The 23,828-nt window shown below is 42.5% G+C and overlaps 1 protein-coding gene across 2 annotated transcripts in view; it reads right to left on the bottom strand.

The window, feature by feature from the left end:
- The window catches only part of LOC139413899 (semaphorin-3D-like), a 145,182-nt gene that overhangs the window by 82,365 nt on the left and 38,989 nt on the right, over positions 1-23,828 (bottom strand). For both annotated transcript variants that reach the window (XM_071161742.1, XM_071161743.1), the window contains exon 2: positions 16,032-16,256. In XM_071161742.1, the coding sequence (XP_071017843.1) occupies positions 16,032-16,185 (154 nt within the window). In that variant the 5' untranslated portion in view covers positions 16,186-16,256. The remainder of the gene's footprint in view (positions 1-16,031; positions 16,257-23,828) is intronic.

The raw sequence follows: 23,828 nt of genomic DNA, 5'->3' as shown, positions 1-23,828 counted from the left end.
TGTTCCATCTCTGACTAAACTCCCTGTTCCATCTCTCTGACTAAACTCCCTGTACCATCTCTCTGACTAAACTCTCTGTTCCATCTCTCTGACTAAACTTCCTGTTCCATCTCTCTGACTAAACTCTCTGTTCCATCTCTCTGACTAAACTCCCTGTACCATCTCTCTGACTAAACTCCCTGTTCCATCTCTGACTAAACTCCCTGTTCCATCTCTGACTAAACTCTCTGTTCCATCTCTCTGACTAAACTCTCTGTTCCATCTCTCTGACTAAACTCTGACTAAACTCTCTGTTCCATCTCTTTGACTAAACTCCCTGTTCCATCTCAATTCAATTCAATTCAATTCAAGGGCTTTATTGGCATGGGAAACATGTGTTAACATTGCCAAAGCAAGTGAGGTAGACAACATACAAAGTGAATATATAAAGTGAAAAACAACAAAAATTAACAGTAAACATGACACATACAGAGGTTTCAAAACAGTAAAGACATTACAAATGTCATATTATATATATATACAGTGTTTTAACAATGTACAAATGGTTAAAGGACACAAGATAAAATAAATAAGCATAAATATGGGTTGCATTTACAATGGTGTGTGTTCTTCACTGGTTGCCCTTTTTTCGTTGCAACAGGTCTCTCTCTCTCTCTCTCTCTCTCTCTCTCCCCCTCTCTCTCTCTCTCTCTCTCTCTCTCTCTCTCTCTCTCTCTCTCTCTCTCTCTCGACCCTCATTTAGACCCCATCACTACCATCACTCACAAGCACTCACCATAAGTACTGTAATCCATTGTCATTCATCATCACTACCCTCAATATTGGCATTCACCGTCACTACCATCAATATTGGCATTCACCATCACTACCATCATTCATCATCACTACCACCAATTTTGTCATTCACTATCACTACCATCATTCACCATCACAACCCTCAATATCGTCATTCACCATTTCTACCTTAACTACCATCACTACAATCAGTACTGTCATTCACCATCACTACCAACAGTACCATCACTCATCTTCATTCACCTTCACTACCATCACTACCATCATTCACCATCACTACCATTGTCACCATCACTACCATCACTAGACATTACTACCATCACTTACCGTCATTCACCCTCACTCACAACACTCACCGTCATACACAATCATTCACCATCACCTACCATCACCTACCATCACTACCCTCACCTACCATCACTACCATCACTTACCATCACTACCATCCCTCACCAGGGTGGCAGGTAGCCTAGCAGTTAATAGCAGTTGACCAGTAACAGAAAGGTCGCTGGTTCCAATCCCCGAGCCGGCAAGGTGGAAAAATCTGAATTCTGCCCTTGAAATAGTCAATTAACCCCCAACAACAACTAGTACCTGGGCGCCGATGACACGGACGTCGTTTAAGGCAGCCCCGCCTGCACCTCTCTGTTTCAGACACATTTAGTTTGAAATGGTTTCAGTTGTGCAACTGACCAGGTATCCCCCTTTCCCTTCACTACCACTTCTACTACCACCAAGTTTTAAATTGCCACAATATCTGTTTAGCAAAGGTGTCAGTCAGAGATGACGTGGAGGAGCTTGCAGGGAGATGTAGTCTTGCATGATGTCTACTATGATACTTATTAGCATTTTTTTTTTATTATTATCTGAGAGTAAATAAATATATTGATAAAAGTCACTTTTGTCTGACATATTTACACGCTTATCAAAACGTCAAGTAAAGACTACACGAAACACAGTCCTTATTTTAAATATTGATAAGATTCCCTGTGGAATCCCTGATCAAAACGTCATGTAAGCTACTTAAATATTGATAAGATTCCCTGTGGAATCCCTGTGGAATCCCTTATCAAAACGTCAAGTAAGCTACTTAAATATTGATAAGATTCCCTGTGGAATCCCTGTGGAATCCCTTATCAAAACGTCAAGTAAGCTACTTAAATATTGATAAGATTCCCTGTGGAATCCCTGTGGAATCCCTTATCAAAACGTCATGTAAGCTACTTAAATGTTTATAAGATTCCCTGTGGAATCCCTGTGGAATCCCTTATCAAAACGTCAAGTAAGCTACTTAAATATTTATAAGATTCCCTGTGGAATCCCTGTGGAATCCCTTATCAAAACGTCAAGTAAGCTACTTAAATGTTTATAAGATTCCCTGTGGAATCCCTGTGGAATCCCTTATCAAAACGTCAAGTAAGCTACTTAAATATTGATAAGATTCCCTGTGGAATCCCTGTGGAATCCCTTATCAAAACGTCAAGTAAGCTACTTAAATGTTTATAAGATTCCATGTGGAATCCCTGTGGAATCCCTTATCAAAACGTCAAGTAAGCTACTTAAATATTGATAAGATTCCCTGTGGAATCCCTGTGGAATCCCTTATCAAAACGTCAAGTAAGCTACTTAAATATTGATAAGATTCCCTGTGGAATCCCTGTGGAATCCCTTATCAAAACATCAAGTAAGCTACTTAAATATTGATAAGATTCCCTGTGGAATCCCTGTGGAATCCCTTATCAAAACGTCAAGTAAGCTACTTAAATATTGATAAGATTCCCTGTGGAATCCCTGTGGAATCCCTTATCAAAACGTCAAGTAAGCTACTTAAATGTTTATAAGATTCCCTGTGGAAAACAATGAATGGTGGAAAAACGATTGGAACCATTTCCCTTTTTGACCGCTAGGTTTTATGGGTATTATGACACGTCCACTGTGGGGCTCAAATGGGCATTCATCACGTCCACATAACTATTGGTCTGGCATTAGAGGGGAATGGATTGGAGGAGGAGAGGAAAGGAGAGAAAGGGAGGAATCAGTGTGTAGTAGGAATGTGACCTTGTGGGGGAGGCTGTGCATGGCCTGACTATGGTGGAGTGACTTATGTGATTCCTCACCCCTGACCCCTGACCTCTGTATCACCACAGTAACAAGGTGAAGTGGATTAGAGTGAGGGTGGAGGGATGACACAGTGAACAGAGCAGAGGAGAGGAGAGGAGAGGAGAGGAGAGGAGAGGAGAGGAGAGGAGAGGAGAGGAGAGGAGAGGAGAGGAGAGGAGAGGAGAGGAGAGGAGAGGAGAAGAGAAGAGAGGAGAGGAGAGGAGAGGAAAGGAGAGGAGAGGAGAGGAGAGGAGAGGAGAGGAGATGGGAGATGGGAGATGGGAGATGGGAGATGGGAGATGGGAGAAGGGAGGAAAGCTGTGTGTCAGCAGGCTAATGAACCCGTCAGGACTGAGAGAGAAAGCAGAACTGCTGTGGGAAAGAGGGGTGAAGAATGATGTTAATTAACTGATGGGTGCATGTCTTAGGGTCGCGTGGACGGATGAGTATAAGCTGTGGCTTTCACACTCTGATCAGTGGAGAGAGGGAGATGTTCTAATCAGTGAAGAGAGGGAGATGTTCTGATCAGTGAAGAATGGTGCTGAAGGAGATGGCTGCCGCTTTACGATCCCGTAACCAACTTGTGTAACTCATTTTGTTCTGCCACCGTGTCTCTTATGACCGAAAAGAGCTTCTAAATATCAGGACAGAGATTACTCACCCAGTACTGGAGGAATACTTTTTCTTCAACGAGTCAGACGGGAAGGACTTACTTCAGACGCCCAACGAGGCCCTCACCCCCGTCATTCGCAGGAGAAAGAGACGGGGACGAAGGTCCGGGTGCCTTGTAAGGATCCGACGCCGAGAGGGTAATCTACCTTTACCATCGGTCCTATTAGCCAACGTACAATCAATCCATAATAAAATAGACAAACTACGAGCGTGTATATCCTACCAACGGGACATTTCAAAACTGTCGTGGCTGACCGACGACATGAATAACATACAGCTGATGGGTTTGAAGCTTGTCCGGCAGGATAGAACAGCGGCCTCTGGTAATACAAGGGGTGGCGGTCTATGTATATTTGTAAACAACAGCTGGTGCACAAGATCTAAGGAAGTCTCAATGTTTTGCATCTCATGATAAGCTGTAGACCACACTATTTACCAAGAGAGTTTTCCTCTGTCTTTTTCATAGCTGCCTATATACCACCACAAACCGATGCCGCACTCAACGAGCTGTATATGGCCATACGAAAACAGGAAAAGAGGCGGCGCTCCTAGTGGCCGGGGACTTTAATGCAGGGAAACTCAAATCCGTTTTACCAAATTTCTACCAGCACGTTAAATGTGCAACCAGACAGAAAAAAACTCTAGACCATCTTTACTACACACACAGAGATGCATACAAAGCTCTCCCTCCCCCTCCTTTTAGCAAATCTGACCATCATTTTAACCTCCTGATTCCTGCTTACAAGCAAAAAATGAAAGCAGGAAGCACCAGTGACTAGATCAATAAAAAAAGTGGTTAGAGGAAGCAACCAGAAGCCATGAATTACAGGCAACATCCGCACTGAGCTAAAGGGATGAGCTGCATTCAAAGAGTTGGACTCTAACACGGAAGCTTATAAGAAATCCCACTATGCTCTCCGATGAACCATCAAACAGGCAAAGCGTAAATACGAGACTAAATTTGAATCGTACTACACCGGCTCCGACACTCGTCGGATGTGGCAGGGCTTGCAAACTATTACAGACTACAAAGGGAAGCACAGCCGCGAGCTGCCTAGTGATACGAGCCTACCAGACGAGGTAAACTACTTCAATGCTCTCTTCGATGCAAGTAACACTGAAGCATGCATGAGAGCATCAGCTGTTCCGGACGACTGTGTGATCATGCTCTCCGTTGCCAATGTGAGTAAAACCTTTAAACAGGTCAACATTCTTAGGCTGCAGGGCCAGATGGATTACCAGGACGTGTACTCTGAGCATGCGCTGACCAACTGGCAAGTGTCTTCACTGACATTTTCAACCTGTCCCTGACTGAGTCTGTAATACCAACATGTTTCAAGCAGACCACCATAGCCCCTGTGCCCAAGAACAATTTAGGTAATAGGGCTAAATGACTACCAACCCGTAGCACTCACGTCTGAAGCCATGAAGTGCTTTGAAAGGCTGGTCATGGCTCACATCAACACCATTATCCTAGAAACCCTAGACACACTCCAACAGCTCAGCGTTCAACACCATAGTGCCCTCAAAGCTTATCACTAAGCTAAGGACCCTGGGACTAAACACCTCCTTCTGCAACTGGATCCTGGACTTCCTGATGGGCCGCCCCCAGGTGGTAAGGGTAGGTAACAACACATCCGTCCCGCTGATCCTCAACACGAGGGGCCCTCAGGGGTGTGTGCTCAGTCCCCTCCTGTCCTCCCTGTTCACTCATGACTGCACGGCCAAACACGACTCCAACACCATCATCAAGTTTATCAATGACACAACAGTGGTAGGCCTGATCACCGACGACGATGAGACGGCCTATACGGAGGAGGTCAGAGACCTGACCGTGTGGTGCCAGAACAACAACCTCTCCCTCAATGTGATCAAGACAAAGGAGATGATTGCGGACTACAGGAAAAGGAGGACTGAGCACGTCCACATTCTTTCACTGTATTCTTTCACTGTAATAGCTACTGTAAATTGGACAGTGCAGTTATATTAACAAGAATTTAAGCTTTCTGCCAATATCAGATATGTCTATGTTCTGGGAAATGTACTTGTTACTTACAACCTCATGCTAATCGCATTAGCCTACGTTAGCTTAACCGTCCCGCAGGGGGGACACCGATCCAGTAGAGGTTTTAACAGCTTCTACCCCCAAGCCATAAGACTCCTGCACATGGACAGCTAATCAAAGGGCTACCCAGACCCCTCGTTTACACTGCAGCTACTCTCTGTTTATTATCTATGCATAGTCACTACCTACATGTACATGTTACCTCAATTACCTCAACTAACCGGTGCCCCCGCACGTTGACTCTGTACCGGCACCCCCTGTATATATCCTCCACATTGACTCTGTACCGTAACACCCTGTATAAAGCCTCCACATTGACTCTGTACCGTAACACCCTGTATATATTCTCCACATTGACTCTGTACCGTAACACCCTGTATAAAGCCTCCACATTGACTCTGTACCGTAACACCCTGTATATATTCTCCACATTGACTCTGTACCGTAACACCCTGTATAAAGCCTCCACATTGACTCTGTACAGTAACACCCTGTATAAAGCCTCCACATTGACTCTGTACCGTAACACCCTGTATATAGCCTCCACATTGACTCTGTACCGTAACACCCTGTATATAGCCTCCACATTGACTATGTACCGTAACACCCTGTATATAGCCTCACTATTATTCTTTTACTGCTGCTCTTTAATTATTTGTTACTATAATTTTCTATTTTTAACTTAACACTTTTTTTTCTATTTTTCTTTAAAATTCTTAAAGCATTGTTGGTTAAGTAAGCGTTTCGGCGCAAATAAACTTTGATTTGATTTGGAGAGAAGAAGATGCTTGACCCTTCTTCTTCTTCTTCTTCTTCTTCATCTCCTCTCCTCATTGCTTCCTGTTTTGTGTGTGAAGGTACTGGAATTTGACATTTGATTCCACCATGTTGAAATGTTTGTCTTTTCTCTCCAGTCCTTGTAAATGAGAAACATGAAGAATGTGTGTTTGACTGATGTACTGTAATAACCCCCGGTATCTCTCGTCTAGCGGTTGTGAGCGGAGGTGTGTGTTTGCATGGAGTGTGTGTCTGTGGTGTGTGTGTGTGTGTGTGTGTGTGTGTGTGTGTGTGTGTGTGTGTGTGTGTGTGTGTCTGTCTGTCTGTGTTGTGTGTGTGTGTGTGTGTGTGTGTGTGTGTGTGTGTGTGTGTGTCTGTCTTGTGTGTGTGTGTGTGTGTGTGTGTGTGTGTGTGTGTGTGTGTGTGTGTGTGTGTGTGTGTGTGTGTGTGTGTGTGTGTGTGTGTGTGTGTGTGTGTGTGCTTCAGCAGACTCTGTCAAAGGTGCAGCTGTCATAATGATAGCAGGGCGTGTGAAGTTCTCATCAACTTTGTGTTGTTGGTCCGAGACACAGTGTGGGTCCCAAAAGGCACCCTATTCCTACATAGTGCACTACTTTTGACTAGGGCACATAAGTAATGCTCTATACTGTACATGGAATAGGGTGTCATTTGGGGCGTGGAAACACAGAGACATGAAGTCATTCTGCACTGCAGCACTGTTTACATTGGTCCTAACCCACCTTCCAGTCAAACCTTCCAGTCAAACCTTCTAGTCAAACCTTCCAGTCAAACCTTCCAGTCAAACCTTCCAGTCAAACCTTCCAGTCAAACCTTCTCGTCAAACCTTCCAGTCAAACCTTCCAGTCAAACCTTCCAGTCAAACCTTCCAGTCAAACCTTCCAGTCAAACCTTCTCGTCAAACCTTCCAGTCAAACCTTCCAGTCAAACCTTCCAGTCAAACCTTCCAGTCAAACCTTCCAGTCAAACCTTCTCGTCAAAAACACAAAAAAGGGGAATTTCGGTTGAAAGAAGAAGTATTAGTTTTCACATCCATCTGTCAGCAGGGTTTATGGCCGGTGTGTGTGTGTGTGTGTGTACTGTATTCACATCTACCTATCGGCAGGGTTTTTGACCTAAGAAGTTAACAAAGCAAAAGCAGATGAAGTGAAGTCTGTTCAGAGACAATAAAACCATCAGCCGTAATAACAATAAAACCATCAGCCGTAATAACAATAAAACCATCAGCCGTAATGACAATAAAACCATCAGCCGTAATAACAATAAAACCATCAGCCGTAATGACAATAAAACCATCAGCCGTAATGACAATAAAACCATCAGCCGTAATGACAATAAAACCATCAGCCGTAATAACAATAAAACCATCAGCCGTAATGACAATAAAACCATCAGCCGTAATGACAATAAAACCATCAGCCGTAATAACAATAAAACCATCAGCCGTAATGACAATAAAACCATCAGCCGTAATAACAATAAAACCATCAGCCGTAATAACAATAAAACCATCAGCCGTAATGACAATAAAACCATCAGCCGTAATAACAATAAAACCATCAGCCGTAATAACAATAAAACCATCAGCCGTAATGACAATAAAACCATCAGCCGTAATGACAATAAAACCATCAGCCGTAATAACAATAAAACCATCAGCCGTAATGTCAATAAAACCATCAGCCGTAATGACAATAAAACCATCAGCCGTAATAACAATAAAACCATCAGCCGTAATAACAATAAAACCATCAGCCGTAATGACAATAAAACCATCAGCCGTAATAACAATAAAACCATCAGCCGTAATGACAATAAAACCATCAGCCGTAATGACAATAAAACCATCAGCCGTAATAACAATAAAACCATCAGCCGTAATGACAATAAAACCATCAGCCGTAATGACAATAAAACCATCAGCCGTAATGACAATAAAACCATCAGCCGTAATGTCAATAAAACCATCAGCCGTAATGACAATAAAACCATCAGCCGTAATGACAATAAAACCATCAGCCATAATGACAATAAAACCATCAGCTGTAATAACAATAAAACCATCAGCTGTAATAACAATAAAACCATCAGCTGTAATAACAATAAAACCATCAGCTGTAATAACAATAAAACCATCAGCTGTAATAACAATAAAACCATCAGCCATAATAACAATCTGTTGTGAGTTACACTGCTGACAGTACCTGACTCCACCACACACTCCCCAGACCTACACTCCTTTTAGGTTGCAGGTAGAACCCTTTTGGGTTCAATGTAAAACCCTTTGTGATAAGTGACCTACATGGAACCCAAACGGGTTCTACGTGGAGACACAAAGGGTTATCCTAGGGGGACAGCCGAAGAACTCTTTCAGGTTCTAGATAGCACCTTTTTTTTTTACCAGAGTTTAGCAGCCACAGACAAGCACAGATAACAGTAATTTGCGGGGTGTTTAAATTTGTTTGCAATGGAAATGTATTTCTTGCATATCCCAACTCCCCCTGAGACACTTGAGTGGGGTCACGGCCAGGGTCACCATTGTAGAGCAATTAAGCTTCGGTGCCTTTCTCAAGGACACAGCGCTAGATAAACAATCCTTGCCTTGTCAGCTCCAGTATTCAAACCAGCAATCTTTCAGTTATTGGCCCAACACTCTAACCTTGAGGCTACCTACCGCCCATGTGGTAGAATCTTTTGACTCCAACAACCAGTCTGTGATCATATCATCATTCACATCATGGTTCAGACTAGAGAGAGTAAGACTATGAATGGCTGGGAACAAAAAAAACATAGGAACACAATTTACATGACCAGTTCGTTCGTTCGATTGATCGATGTAAAGACCTTTTTTAGTTACCAGAAGCTTTCTTCCAATTTAATTGTGGCATCAAACAGGTGCAGTTATAACCCATTAACTCAAATGTAACTGAAAGAGGCACTGTCAGTCATATGACAAAGTGTATCTGCGTTGGGATCTTTGAGTAATTGCTGTGAAATTTGCATTTGGAGAGATGTATTTCGTTCTCTTTTTTTTCTCTCTCTCTCTCTCTCTCTCTCTCTCTCTCTCTCTCTCTCTCTCTCTCTCTCTCTCTCTCTCTCTCTCTCTCTCTCTCTCTCTCTCTCTCTCTCTCTCTCTCTCTCTCTCTCTCTCTCTCTCTCTCTCTCTCTCTCTCTCTCTCTCTCTCTCTCTCTCTCTCTCTCTCTCTTCCCCCCCCCCTCCCCCAGAGTGTGACCTCAGGAACCCAGTCCGGCCCATCTTGAGGGAGGGGAGGGCAGGATGTTATCATTCACACACAAACCTCTGACCACACACCCACAAACCATAATCCCTAGGGCTAGATTTATAGTACAACATGGGGAGGCAGGCCTGTCAGATACACAGAGAGGCAGGCCTGTCAGATACACAGAGGGGCAGGCCTGACAGACACACAGAGACAGGCCTGACAGACAAAAATAAATGATTTTCCTAGCAGGTATCATACTAATACAAGCCCACCCTCCAGGGAGAGATTATACCACACCAGCATGACATGACACATCATTTATTATACTTCTTACCTAGCATTTGGTTTGGTACAGTGGGGGTTATTAATATAAACCTTGTTGTGTGCTATTCTGATTTGTGTAATATGTTGCATTTATACATTTCTCAGATCTCATACGTACCTCTGCATATGAACATGACGAGACCAACAGCTTTTCTCTGATTCAGGGCGAATTCCTTCATCAGGATGGCTTCACCTCAGGCCTAACAACATCCCTTAGTCAAGAGTTATTACACGATAATCCCCCGGGTTCACATGCCGTATTGCTGAAATAAGGATCTAGTTTAATTAAAGGGATAGTTCGGGATATTGGCAATGAATGAACGCTAGTTAGGAACTTCAAATCAAATCAAATTTTATTTCTGTCAAACTGAAGGAAGAGACATAAAATGGTATCCACAAGTTAATCTGACTCTGGGGAAGTAGATAAAGGGCCTCATTGTTAAAATCCCGAATTATCACTTTAACGATCACATGACCGGACCAAGAAAGCTCTTGTCCCATCTGAAGTCATGGATAGGTCATTTTTAGTCATATACTGTATAGTGAGCCTCTTAAAGAAGAAGTTACAGGTCTGTGAGAGCCAGAAATCTTGCTTGTTTGTAGGTGACCAAATACTTATTTTCCACCATAATTTGCAAATAAATCCATTAAAAATCCTACAATGTGATTTTCTGGATTTATTTTTCTCATTTTGTCTGTCATAGTTGAAGTGTACCTATGATGAAAATTGCAGGCCTCTCTCATCTTTTTAAGTGGGAGAACTTGCACAATTGGGGGCTGACTAAATACTTTTTTTGCCCCACTGTATAGTCATTTATAGTCATTGATCACCCGAAACAGCTAGAAGAGGACTGGCCACCCCTCAGAGCCTGGTTCCTCTCTAGGGTTCTTCCTAGGTTCCTGTCTTTCTAGGGGTTCCGCTAGTGGAACGTTTCGACAACATCCGGTGAAATTGCAGAGCGCGAAATTCCCCAAAAATTATTAGAAATACTTCACTTTCATACAATCACAAGTGCAATACACCAAAATACAGCTTAACATGTTGTTAATCCAGCCACCGTGTCAGATTTAAAAAAAGGCTTTACGGCGAAAGCAAACCATGCTATTATCTGAGGACAGCACCCCATCAAACAAACAAATGACAGTCAAAATAGTCATATATACATTCATTGATAGTCATAAATAGCCATATATATATTTATTGATAGTCATAAATAGCCATATATATATTTATTGACAGTCAAAAATAGTCGTATATATATTCATTAATAGTCATAAATAGTCATATATATTAATTGACAGTCATATATAGTCATATATTTTGATTGATAGTCATATATAGTCATATATTTTGATTGATAGTAATATATAGTCATATATTTTGATTGATAGTCATATATAGTCATATATTTTGATTGATAGTCATATATAGTCATATATTTTGATTGATAGTAATATATAGTCATATATTTTGATTGATAGTAATATATAGTCATATATTTTGATTCATAGTAATATATAGTCATATATTTTGATTGATAGTAATATATAGTCACATATGACTCTGATCTTATGTAGCAACATTTGAAACAGTGTTTTTTTTACATTAGATAAAAGTAGAGACACAGAGCTACAAAATGGTATTTCAGACACTGCATTTTTTAGGAACAATGAGAAAGTAATAATGCTTTGAAAGTTCATCAACTTGTAAACTCACTTTTGAGAAAATGGCCTTTGAATGTTTTGCTATCTAGTGAAGAGCTCTTCTTTGTCTACACCCATTCAGCATCATTCACACCCTCTTAAGCTTTAGCCTCAACCATCTCGTTTCGCTCTCGAAGCGCACACACTCTGGCTGATGATTTGTTTGCCTCTGGATAACATGAAAACTGCCTAACCAGCCCAGCAGGCAAAAATGTCATTACGCTTTTTTGCCTGAGTATACTGACACCGGCTCTATTCAACAGGTGTTGTACACTTTAGCTGAATACATGTAGCTAGCTAGCGAGGTAAACAATGCACCTAGCTAGGTAAACAATGAACCTAGCTAGGTAAACAATGCACCTAGCTAGGTAAACAATGCACCTAGCTAGGTAAACAATGCACCTAGCTAGGTAAACTATGCACCTAGCTAGGTAAACTATGCACCTAGCTAGGTAAACAATGCACCTAGCTAGGTAAACAACGCACCTAGCTAGGTAAACAATGCACCTAGCTAGGTAAACAATGCACCTAGCTAGGTAAACAATGCACCTAGCTAGGTAAACAATGCACCTAGCTAGGTAAACAATGCACCTAGCTAGGTAAACAATGCACCTAGCTAGGTAAACAACGTGTAAGATCACACACGTCTCGTAAAGTTAGCTAACAAGCCAGCCAGCTAATGTTAGCTAGTTAAACAGCAATGAGTGCCAAATCATGTCGCTACTACCCTGCATGAATCTGCTGGGAGCTAACCAACCAGGTTCAATGTTATAGCGAGCTAACATTAGGCTCTAACTAGCAAAGCAAACGGTTCTGGTATACGAATTATAACGTCATACATGTGACGTCAGCTAGGGAGCCAGCCAGTTAACGTTAGCTAGCTAGCTAACAGTACACTTTAACTTGAAATGAAACCACCCTTCTGTCAAAATTTGAAACGTGTAATATCTAAAAATGTAGCCAGCTAGACTATCTTACCCGTAAACATCATCATGCGTGATGGACGCGTCTCCCTGTCAAGAATACCATCCAGAGACAGGTGTTTTCTCCATCTCTTTAGCTATCATACTCTAATTCCAATGATTTCAAAATTATATTACATAGTCATAGTCCTATATAGTCATATATAGTCATAAATAGTCATATATAGTCATTGATAGTCATAGATAGTCACAGACAGTCATTGATATTCACCACCCCTCATAGCCTGGTTCCTCTCTAGGTTTCTTCCTAGGTTTTGGCCTTTCTAGGGAGTTTTTCCTAGCCACCGTGCTTCTACACCTGCATTGCTTGCTGTTTGGGGTTTTAGGCTGGGTTTCTGTACAGCACTTTGAGATATCAGCTGATATCTCAAAGTGCTGTAGATAGATAGTCATTGATAGTCACAGATATTCATTGATAGTCATTGATAGTCATTGATAGTCATATACAGTCATTGATAGTCATTGATAGTCATATATAGTCATTGATAGTCATTGATAGTCAATGACAGTCATTGATAGTCATATATAGTCATTGATAGTCATAGATAGTCATTAATAGTCATTGATAGTCATAGATAGTCATTGACAGTCATTGATAGTCATATATAGTCATTGATAGTCATATATAGTCATTGATAGTCATAGATAGTCATTGACAGTCATTGATAGTCAAATCGCTTTTTCTACTTTCATGCTTCATTTGGGTAATTGCTTCTGCCTGTATATTCTGTCAGACTTATTCCTTAGTCATTGATAGTCATTGATAGTCATAGATAGTCATTGACAGTCATTGATAGTCATATATAGTCATATATAGTCATTGATAGTCATAGATAGTCATTGATAGTCATATATAGTCATTGATAGTCATTGATAGTCATTGACAGTCATTGATAGTCATATATAGTCATTGATAGTCATAGATAGTCATTGACAGTCATTGACAGTCATTGGTAGTCATTGATAGTCATATATAGTCATTGATAGTCATATATAGTCATATATAGTCATTGATAGTCATATATAGTCATAGATAGTCATTGATAGTCATATACAGTCATTGACAGTCATTGATAGTCATATATAGTAACACATGGCTATAGGGCCAGGAGGTTTTCCTGACCATAACCCTGACAAGAGTTATAAGCTATAAAATCTCTTAGTATCTAGACTAATAAACCTGAAGAGAACCTGGCTGCCACAGACCCCCCCCAGCTACATGTAACTACAGTACAGCGAAACAACTACAGCTAAATGTAACTACAGTACAGCGAAACAACAACAGCTACATGTAACTACAGTACAGCGAAACAACAACAGCTACATTAATGAACTTCCTTAATCTAACTATAATACCTGGATAGTCTGCCAGTCGCACAACAATAGCCACTATAAAAACTATAAAACGCTGTGCTAAATTCATTAAGCTAATGAGAACAAAGTAATTTGCTGATGTGTGTGTTGGGGATCGCCATGGTGACATAATTAGGAAAACAGGATTGCGGTCCTGCTGTGTCGGCCCTACGTGCTTTTCAGATGTTACTTCACTGAGTTTAAACAATATCCTAATAAAACCCTTTCCACCAACCTCCCCCTCCTTTTCCCCTGGCACACAATGGTATTATACAATAGCTCCAATCTATCAACAGGAAATTAGGAATCAGTCTGAATCAACACATATACCGTAATTAGAAGAGAAGGATGAAAACCAGCAGTGCTGCTGTGTTGAGGAACAAAACTACCCACTCCTTGAGGAACAGAGGTTCTGCGGTGTTGAGGAACATGGATACCCACTCCTTGAGGACCAGAGGGTCTGTGGTGTTGAGGAACATGGATACCTACTCGTTGAGAACCAGAGGGTCTGTGGTGTTGAGGAACATGGATACCTACTCCTTGAGGAACAGAGGGTCTGTGGTGTTGAGGAACAAGGATACCTACTCCTTGAGGAACAGAGGGTCTGTGGTGTTGAGAAACAAGGATACCTACTCCTTGAGGACCAGAGGGTCTGTGGTGTTGAGGAACAAGGATACCTACACCTTGAGGAACAGAGGGTCTGTGGTGTTGAGGAACAAGGATACCTACTCCTTGAGGAACAGAGGTTCTGTAGTGTTGAGGAACAAGGATACCTACTCCTTGAGGAACAGAGGGTCTGTGGTGTTGAGGAACAAGGATACCTACTCCTTGAGGAACAGAGGGTCTGTGGTGTTGAGAAACAAGGATACCTACTCCTTGAGGACCAGAGGGTCTGTGGTGTTGAGGAACAAGGATACCTACACCTTGAGGAACAGAGGGTCTGTGGTGTTGAGGAACATGGATACCTACTCGTTGAGAACCAGAGGGTCTGTGGTGTTGAGGAACATGGATACCTACTCCTTGAGGAACAGAGGGTCTGTGGTGTTGAGGAACAAGGATACCTACTCCTTGAGGAACAGAGGGTCTGTGGTGTTGAGAAACAAGGATACCTACTCCTTGAGGACCAGAGGGTCTGTGGTGTTGAGGAACAAGGATACCTACACCTTGAGGAACAGAGGGTCTGTGGTGTTGAGGAACAAGGATACCTACTCCTTGAGGAACAGAGGTTCTGTAGTGTTGAGGAACAAGGATACCTACTCCTTGAGGAACAGAGGGTCTGTGGAGTTGACGAACAAGGATACCTACTCCTTGAGGAACAGAGGGTCTGTAGTGTTGAGAAACAAGGATACCTACTCCTTGAGGACCAGAGGGTCTGTGGTGTTAAGGAACAAGGATAAGCAATCCTTGAGAACCAGAGGTTCTGTGGTGTTGAGGAACAGGGATACCCACTCCTTGAGGACCAGAGGTTCTGTGGTGTTGAGGAACAGGGATACAGACTCATTGAGAACCAGAGGTTCTGTTGGGTTGAGGAACAGGGATACAGACTCCTTGAGAACCAGAGGTTCTGTTGGGTTGAGGAACAGGGATACAGATTCCTTGAGAACCAGAGGTTCTGCAGTGTTGAGGAACAGGGATACCCACTCTGGTCAGGGTTATGGTCAGGAAAGCCTCCTGGCCCTATAGGCATGTGTCAATGAACACAGGTTCTGTGGTGTTGAGGAATAGGGCTACCCACTCATTGAGGAATAGAGGTTCTGCGGTGTTGAGGAACAGGGATACCTACTCCTTAAGGACCAGAGGTTCTGCTGTGTTGAGGAACAGAGCAACCCACTCCTTGAGGACCAGAGGTTCTGCTGTGTTGAGGAACAGAGCAACCCACTCCTTGAGGACCAGAGGTGCTCAGAGTAAAAAGGGGCAGAGATGAGATGCTGATCTGTGTGTGAAATAAGTAAGTAGCCCACCAGCACGATAGTTAACTAGCCCTAAGTTAGAGTGGTGAATAACAGAGATGCCTACCTGTGTGTGAGAGCTTTAGTCGGGGTCCGCTCTGGTTCCAGGTTGCAGCGGTGGAGTCCGTAGAGGTGGTGTCTGGTAGCAACAACAGCAGTTGGAGGAACACACCCAGCAGAACACAGGCCCTCCGTGGCCCCAGGGCCCTCATCGTTATCATTTTTAAAAAGTACCGGTGGTCGTCTCTGGTACAGCACCCAGTGGATCGTCTCAGCAGTTTCTAATGGTGCTCTGTGAGAACAGGAAGAGAGAAAGAAGTGTTTGACAAGTTGTCGTGGAAACAACTACTGAGTAAAAGTACTCAACTGAGTAAAAGTAAGGTTCTTATTTCCTGACCAGGAAACGGTAGAGGTATAGCCCATAGCCGGACCAGGAGTTTTTCCTGGATATGTTGCCATTGGGAAGGAAAACTCCTCGCCCTAGTTATAACACACCATCCAGAGGCCAGGTGAAAAGCACATAAATCACTTAAAATTCATACAGAAAATACAACTTAAAATGTAACGAGATACTCTTGTGAAATTAATTTCATATTGGACCATGAATTTGGTTGACATTTACAATGGTTGGCCTAGTGCCAGACATACACACCTGTGTAAATCTTGAGAAAATTAGAACTTAAAAAGAAAATGAAAAAATGAGTTTGTTGTCATAATTCATCATAATGCCTGGCTCATAACTTGCCTTGAGGTTTAAAGTTTTAGCAGGTGGGGGAAATATGTGATGAGAGTCAGATAGAGCGTTCTACACTAGATACAGGGAAAGTATTCAGACTCCTTTTTCCACATTTTGTTACGTTACATACAGCCTTACTCTAAAATTGAGTAAATTGTTGTTTTTCCCTCATTAATCTACGCACAATACCCCATAATGACAGCACAATACCCCCATAATGACATCACAATACCCCATAATGACATCACAATACCCCCATAATGACATCACAATACCCCCATAATGACATCACAATACCCCATTATGACATCACAATACCCCCATAATGACATCACAATACCCCCATAATGACATCACAATACCCCATTATGACATCACAATACCCCCATTATGACATCACAATACCCCCATAATGACATCACAATACCCCCATAATGACATCACAATACCCCCATAATGACATCACAATACCCCCATAATGACATCACAATACCCCCATAATGACATCACAATACCCCCATAATGACATCACAATACCCCCATAATGACATCACAATACCCCCATTATGACATCACAATACCCCCATTATGACATCACAATACCCCCATAATGACATCACAATACCCCCATAATGACATCACAATACCCCATAATGACATCACAATACCCCATAATGACATCACAATACCCCATAATGACATCACAATACCCCCATAATGACATCACAATACCCCATAATGACAGCACAATACCCCATAATGACATCACAATACCCCATTATGACAGCACAATACCCCATAATGACATCACAATACCCCCATAATGACATCACAATACCCCATAATGACATCACAATACCCCATAATGACATCACAATACCCCCATAATGACATCACAATACCCCATAATGACAGCACAATACCCCATAATGACATCACAATAACCCATTATGACAGCACAATACCCCATAATGACATCACAATACCCCATAATGACATCACAATACCCCCATAATGACATCACAATACCCCCATAATGACATCACAATACCCCATTATGACATCACAATACCCCATTATGACAAAGCAAAAACAGGATTTTAAACGTTTTTGCAAATGTATTAAAAATAAAAGACTGAAATTTCACATTGACATAAATATTCAGACTCTTTACTCAGTACTTTGTTGAAGCACCTTTGACAGTGATTAGAGCCTCAAGTCTTCTTGGGTATGACGCTATAAGCTTGGCACACCTGTATTTGGGGAGTTCATCCCATTCTTCTCTGCAGATCGTCTCAAGCTCTGTCAGGTTGGATGGGGAGTGTCGCTACATACAGTAGCTATTTTCAGGTATCTCCAGAGATGTTTGGTCAGGTTCATGTCCAAGCTCTGGCTGGGCTACTCAAGGACATTCAGTGTCTTGTCCCCAAGACACTCCTGTGTTGTCTTGGCTATGTGCTTAGGGTCATTGTCCTGTTGGAAGGTGAACCTTTGCCACAGTCTGAGGTCCTGAGCACTCTGGATGAGAATCGTTCATCTTTCCCTCAATCCTGACTAGTCTCCCAGTCCCTGCCGCTGAAAGCCATGATGCTGCTACCACCATGCTTCACCGTAGAGATGGTGCCAGGTTTCCTCCAGAATCTTGTTTCTCATGGTCTGAGAGTCTTTACGTGCCTTTTGGCAAACTCCAAGTGGGCTGTCTCATACCTTTTACTGAGAAGTGTCTTCCATCTGGCCACTCTACCAAAAAGGCCCGATTGGTGGAGTGCTGTAGAGATGGTTGTCCTTCTGGAAGGTTCTCCCATCTCTGCCAGAGTGACCATCGGGTTCTTGGTCACCTTCAATGCTGCAGAATTTTTTTAGGTACCCTTCCCCAGATCTGTGCCTCGGAGCTCTACAGACAAGTCCTTCGACCTCATGGCTTGGTTTCTGCTCTGACATGCACTGTCAACTGTGGGACCTTATATAGACAGGTGTGTGCCTTATCAAATCATGTCCAATCAGTTGAATTTACCACAGGTGGACTCCAATCAAGTTGTAGAAACATCTCAAAGATGATCAATGTAAACAGGATGCACCTGAGATCAATTTCGAGTCTCATAGCGAAAGGGTCTGAATACTTATGTAAATAAGGTATTTCTGTTTTTTATTGTTTATAGATTGGCAAACATTTCTAAAAAACTGTTTTGGCTTTGTCATTGTTGTGTGTAGATCGATTTTTTTATTTAATCAATTTTAGAATAAGGCTGTAACGTAACAAAATGTGGAAAAAGTGAAGGAGTCTGAATACTTTCAGGATGCACTGTATATGGGAATATGAGTGGTTTTGTACATTTATGGTCAGAATCTTTGTAGAGCGTCGTTTTAGACCGACAAGATATGATCAGACAAGAAAGAGACTGCCCTTACCCCTCTCTCTCTCTCTCTCTCTCTCTCTCTCTCTCTCTCTCTCTCTCTCTCTCTCTCTCTCTCTCTCTCTCTCTCTCTCTCTCTCTCTCCACTCCACTCCCCTCCACTCCCCTCCACTCCCCTCCACTCCCCTCTCTAAAACAAGCTTAATAGGATCTGGCTCAGCAAGACAGAGCGTTGATGTGGATCCTTGTTTTTAAATAAATACTAAAGTCAAGTGAACTCTTTACCCCTGACTCAAGAAGCTTTCCAGCTCACTTGATCTAACAAAAGGAAGGACACGCTTCACAACCTATGTTCGGTACACAGTTAAGTTTCCAACCATCTTCCATCATGAAAGACAATGCATTAAGTACTCCAAGTGCTTCAGTTGAGACGCCAGATCATCAGAGCAGACAACACTTTAGGGGACATGGTTTGATAAAGTGTTTAAAGGTGTTTATACATCACACTGAAAAGAAACCTGATCTGGGCTAAGAGGGCCTCCTCGCCGTCGGTGTGGACAGACCAGCATACTTGGTTTCAAGTAGGATTGGTTTTCTTTCAAATACTTTGAGCTTGCCTGGAGCAGCTATCGCTGTCTACACCTCCTTTACCACTTGACCGTAACAGATGTTGGTGCCTGGAGCTTTGAGCCTGTGTGTGTGTGTGTGTGTGTGTGTGTGTGTGTGTGTGTGTGTGTGTGTGTGTGTGTGTGTGTGTGTGTGTGTGTGTGTGTGTGTTTCTTCTACGGAGGACATGTCTGGGGTTTCCGACACACACAGTCATTGCCTGCCATCTGGAAGTTACTCCCACTGAGAGCTTCTCCCACTGAGAGCTTCTCCCACTGAGAGCTTCTCCCACTGAGAGCTTCTCCCACTGAGAGCTTCTCCCACTGAGAGCTTCTCCCACTGAGAGCATCCCCTTCCCACCATGCCTCTAGTCAGTTAGTTTGTGTTTTAATAGTTTTGTGTTATTGGAGATGCGAGGTCATGGAGAGACGGGAGCAAGTTACATTTTAGATGCAAGGCTATAGTACAAAATGATTAGCATAGCATTTCACTCTACAGTTTGGTGATCAGAAACAAACCACTCAAAGGCAGAGCAAATCATTAAGATTATAATAGTAATTCTCAAATCACATGTAAATGCAGCATTACAGACATCAGCTAATAACAAAACTGATACAACTTTCAACTTATTTTTTATATTTTCTTTCTTTAACCTTTACTAAATCAGTCAGTTAAGATTCAAATTCTTATTTTACAACGAAGACCTGCCAATTGAGCAAGGAGAACAGCGAACCATTTTCTACTTTGGGTAAAGAGATTGTTCAGCAGCTTGAGCCAGTTTGAAGGTTGGATTGTGACGAGCTGATGCCTCATCGTCCTGTTATCTGAGAATGACGGAAACCACTTCCATACTCAGACCATTTTAACTTATGTGTGTGCAATTAAGTAATTTACTCATGATATGATTGTAAGCAAAGATCCCAGAAAGAAGGGGAAATCCTGTTTTGAAGGTTTTAATATGTAATTCAAATCACCGGTACTTTCCCCTCCTGGTTTCAGTAAGTGCTGACACGAAAATACGCATGGGGACAAATTATGAAAGCACTTAGAAAATGGATCCAGGGAAACAATCACTTTTTATTCATATTATTATGATCCATTACATCATTCTAAGCTGACACTCACACATGTTGCCAATGAGCAGCCATGAAATGTTATTTTGTTCCCTTCTCAGAAGAGGTGAATTGCTGTTGTCGTGGCTTTTAGAGAGAAACTGGCTTTTAGAGAGTCCCAGGTCACTCCCTGAGCAGTGCATGTGCACTCAGGACCACACTCTTTGAAAACTAGGTTCCATATTTTTTATTTAACCTTTATTTGACCAGGCAAGTCAGTTAAGAACATGTTCTTATTTACATTGACAGCCTACACCGGGCAAACCCGGACGACGCTGGGCCAATTGTGCGCCACCCTGTGGGACTCCCAATCACGGCCGGTTGTGATACAGCCTGAATTCCAACCAGGGTGTCTCTGGGGGCCCTGCCATGATTGGGTAACTGAAACCCAGTGCCTTAGACCGCTGGGCACTTGGGAGCCTTCAAACCTAACAGGGTTCTTTGGCTGTCCACATAGGAGAACCCTTTAAAGAACCAAGTAGAACCCTTTTGAGTTCCATGTAGAAGAACCCACTGTGGAAAGGGTTTTACACGGAACCCAAAAGAGTTCTACCTGGAACCAAAAAGTGTTCTACCTGGAACCAAAAAGGGTTCTCCTATGGTGATAGCCGAAAAACTCTTTTGGAACCCTTTTTTCCAAGAGTGCACTGCAGTAAAACTAGTCAAAGTGATGAACTGAAGGCTCAAGGCCTTGGGTGCAGCCTACGCCCCAGTGAGAGTACAAGAGACAGGGAGAGTAAATCATGGAGGTATTAACTATTAACATGTTACCAAGGAGAGGCTGTTAAGCTGTCACCTCCTTCTTTCTCCTTTGCACTGATGCTCTGTAATCACACCCATTTCTCTTCTCACAGCTCTGCTGAATACATCACCATCCCAGGAATGTAAAATGTGGATTTTAGGAGGTTGGTAATGTGGCATGGCTAGATTTCTCCAAAGTTCTAGTTGTAAAATATGAAGGAAAAAGTTGAGTCTTCGAGAGTTTGACTTCATTGGGTCACGATGAAATAACCTCAAGCGGGTTTGTAGTAAAATCCCAACAATAACCAAGACAACCAACATAGGGAGCAAGTGGTTGACTTCCTATTGGCTCCTACCTGGAAACCATTGAATCTATCACTGCTCACTCTCACCGCAGGAGTCTGTCTATAGGCTAACCAATTCAGGCCACCATAGACCTACATTACCTAGACATACAAAAAACCCAGAGATATACAAAAACCCTAGACAGGACAAAAACACACATACCCACCCTCGTCACACCCTGACCTGACCAAAATAATACATAAAACATAGATAACTAAGGTCAGGGCGTGACAGTACCATGGTAACACCAGGGGTGAGGCTATAGGCAGTAATTACCATGGTAACACCAGGGGTCTGTCTATAGGCTATTAGTACCATGGTAACACCAGGGGTCTGTCTATAGGCTATAAGTACCATGGTAACACCAAGGGTCTGTCTATAGGCTATAAGTACCATGGTAACACCAGGGGTCAGTCTATAGGCTATAAGTACCATGGTAACACCAGGGGTCTGTCTATAGGCTATAAGTACCATGGCAACACCAGGGGTCCGTCTATAAGCTATAAGTACCATGGCAACACCAGGGGTCTGTCTATAAGCTATAAGTACCATGGCAACACCAGGGGTCTGTCTATAAGCTATAAGTACCATGGTAACACCAGGGGTCTGTCAATAGGCTATAAGTACCATGGCAACACCAGGGGTCTGTCTATAGGCTATAAGTACCATGGTAACATCAGGGGTCTGTCTATAGGCTATAATTACCATGGTAACACCAGGGGTCTGTCTATAGGCTATAAGTACCATGGTAACACCAGGTGTCTATAGGCTATAAGTAGACCAAATTGTAGACCAAATTGGTCCAGCCATACAAACTGGCCCTAATAGGCTATATAAGAGCCTGGTCCTGCCATACAAACTGGCCCTAATTGGCTATATAAGAGCCTGGTCCTGCCATACAAACTGGCCCTAATAAGCTATATAAGAGCCTGGTCCTGCCATACAAACTGGCCCTAATTGGCTATATAAGAGCCTGGTCCAGCCATACAAACTGGCCCTAATTGGCTATATAAGAACCTGGTCCTGCCAACCCACAATGGTAACCCATTAGGAATTACAGCACAAAGACTGACCTTTTCAATGAGAAAACCTATTTTAGGAGCTGTTAGTTACACACACATGGAGGCAATCAGTGACAGGGTCAAATTTTATGATAAATATAAATACAAATAAATATGTTAATGTTATCACTTTATCAACAATATAATCTATTTTATTTTTAACTTAGGAGAGAGGAAGTCACACTAGCAGATTGTTTACATTGTTTGAGCCCTGTAGGAAATAGAAAATAAACATGGGTCTAGCTTGCTGATAGGTCCTGGAAAACCATGACGCAACACCTCATCCTCCTCCCTGAGTCTCAACCCGAGTCCAGACCTGAAATTAGTCTAGCAGAGAGTTCCCTAGCCTGGCTGGCACACACACACACACACACACACACACACACACACACACACACACACACACACACACACACACACACACACACACACACACACACACACACACACTTCAATTATTATGTTTCTGGAATGTAACAAGAGTTTAACTTATGTCCTTCCTCAGGTAGAAAATCAAAAGCAGATTAAAAATGTATTGATACTCTGTATGATAAATTGTAATTTCTCTCTATAACAATGTGTTCTATTATTGCTGTACACATCTGATGAATGGTCAGTGTTACTAAAAGGTGACGTTGCCAGACTATGTAGTATATCCTGCTTTATGTAAAGAGAGGAGACAGAGAGGGAGGGACAGAGGGTGGGAGGGGTAGAGAGAGGTGGAGGGAGAGAGAGAGCAAGCGAGAGAGAGATGTAGGGACGGACGGTGGGAGGGGGAGAGAGAGGTGGAGGGAGAGAGAAAGAGGGAGGGACGGACGGAGGGTGTAAGGGGGAGAGAGAGTTAAGTAGCACCAGTCCATTGTTCACTGCTGGTTTATTCTTTCTCACCAGTCAAAGACCCATGAGGTG

This window comes from Oncorhynchus clarkii, chromosome 7, assembly GCF_045791955.1.
Source record: "Oncorhynchus clarkii lewisi isolate Uvic-CL-2024 chromosome 7, UVic_Ocla_1.0, whole genome shotgun sequence".
Classification (NCBI taxonomy): Eukaryota; Metazoa; Chordata; class Actinopteri; order Salmoniformes; family Salmonidae; genus Oncorhynchus; species Oncorhynchus clarkii.
The sequence above is the reverse complement of the archived record's forward strand: the minus strand, read 5'-3'. Positions and strand labels throughout refer to the sequence as shown.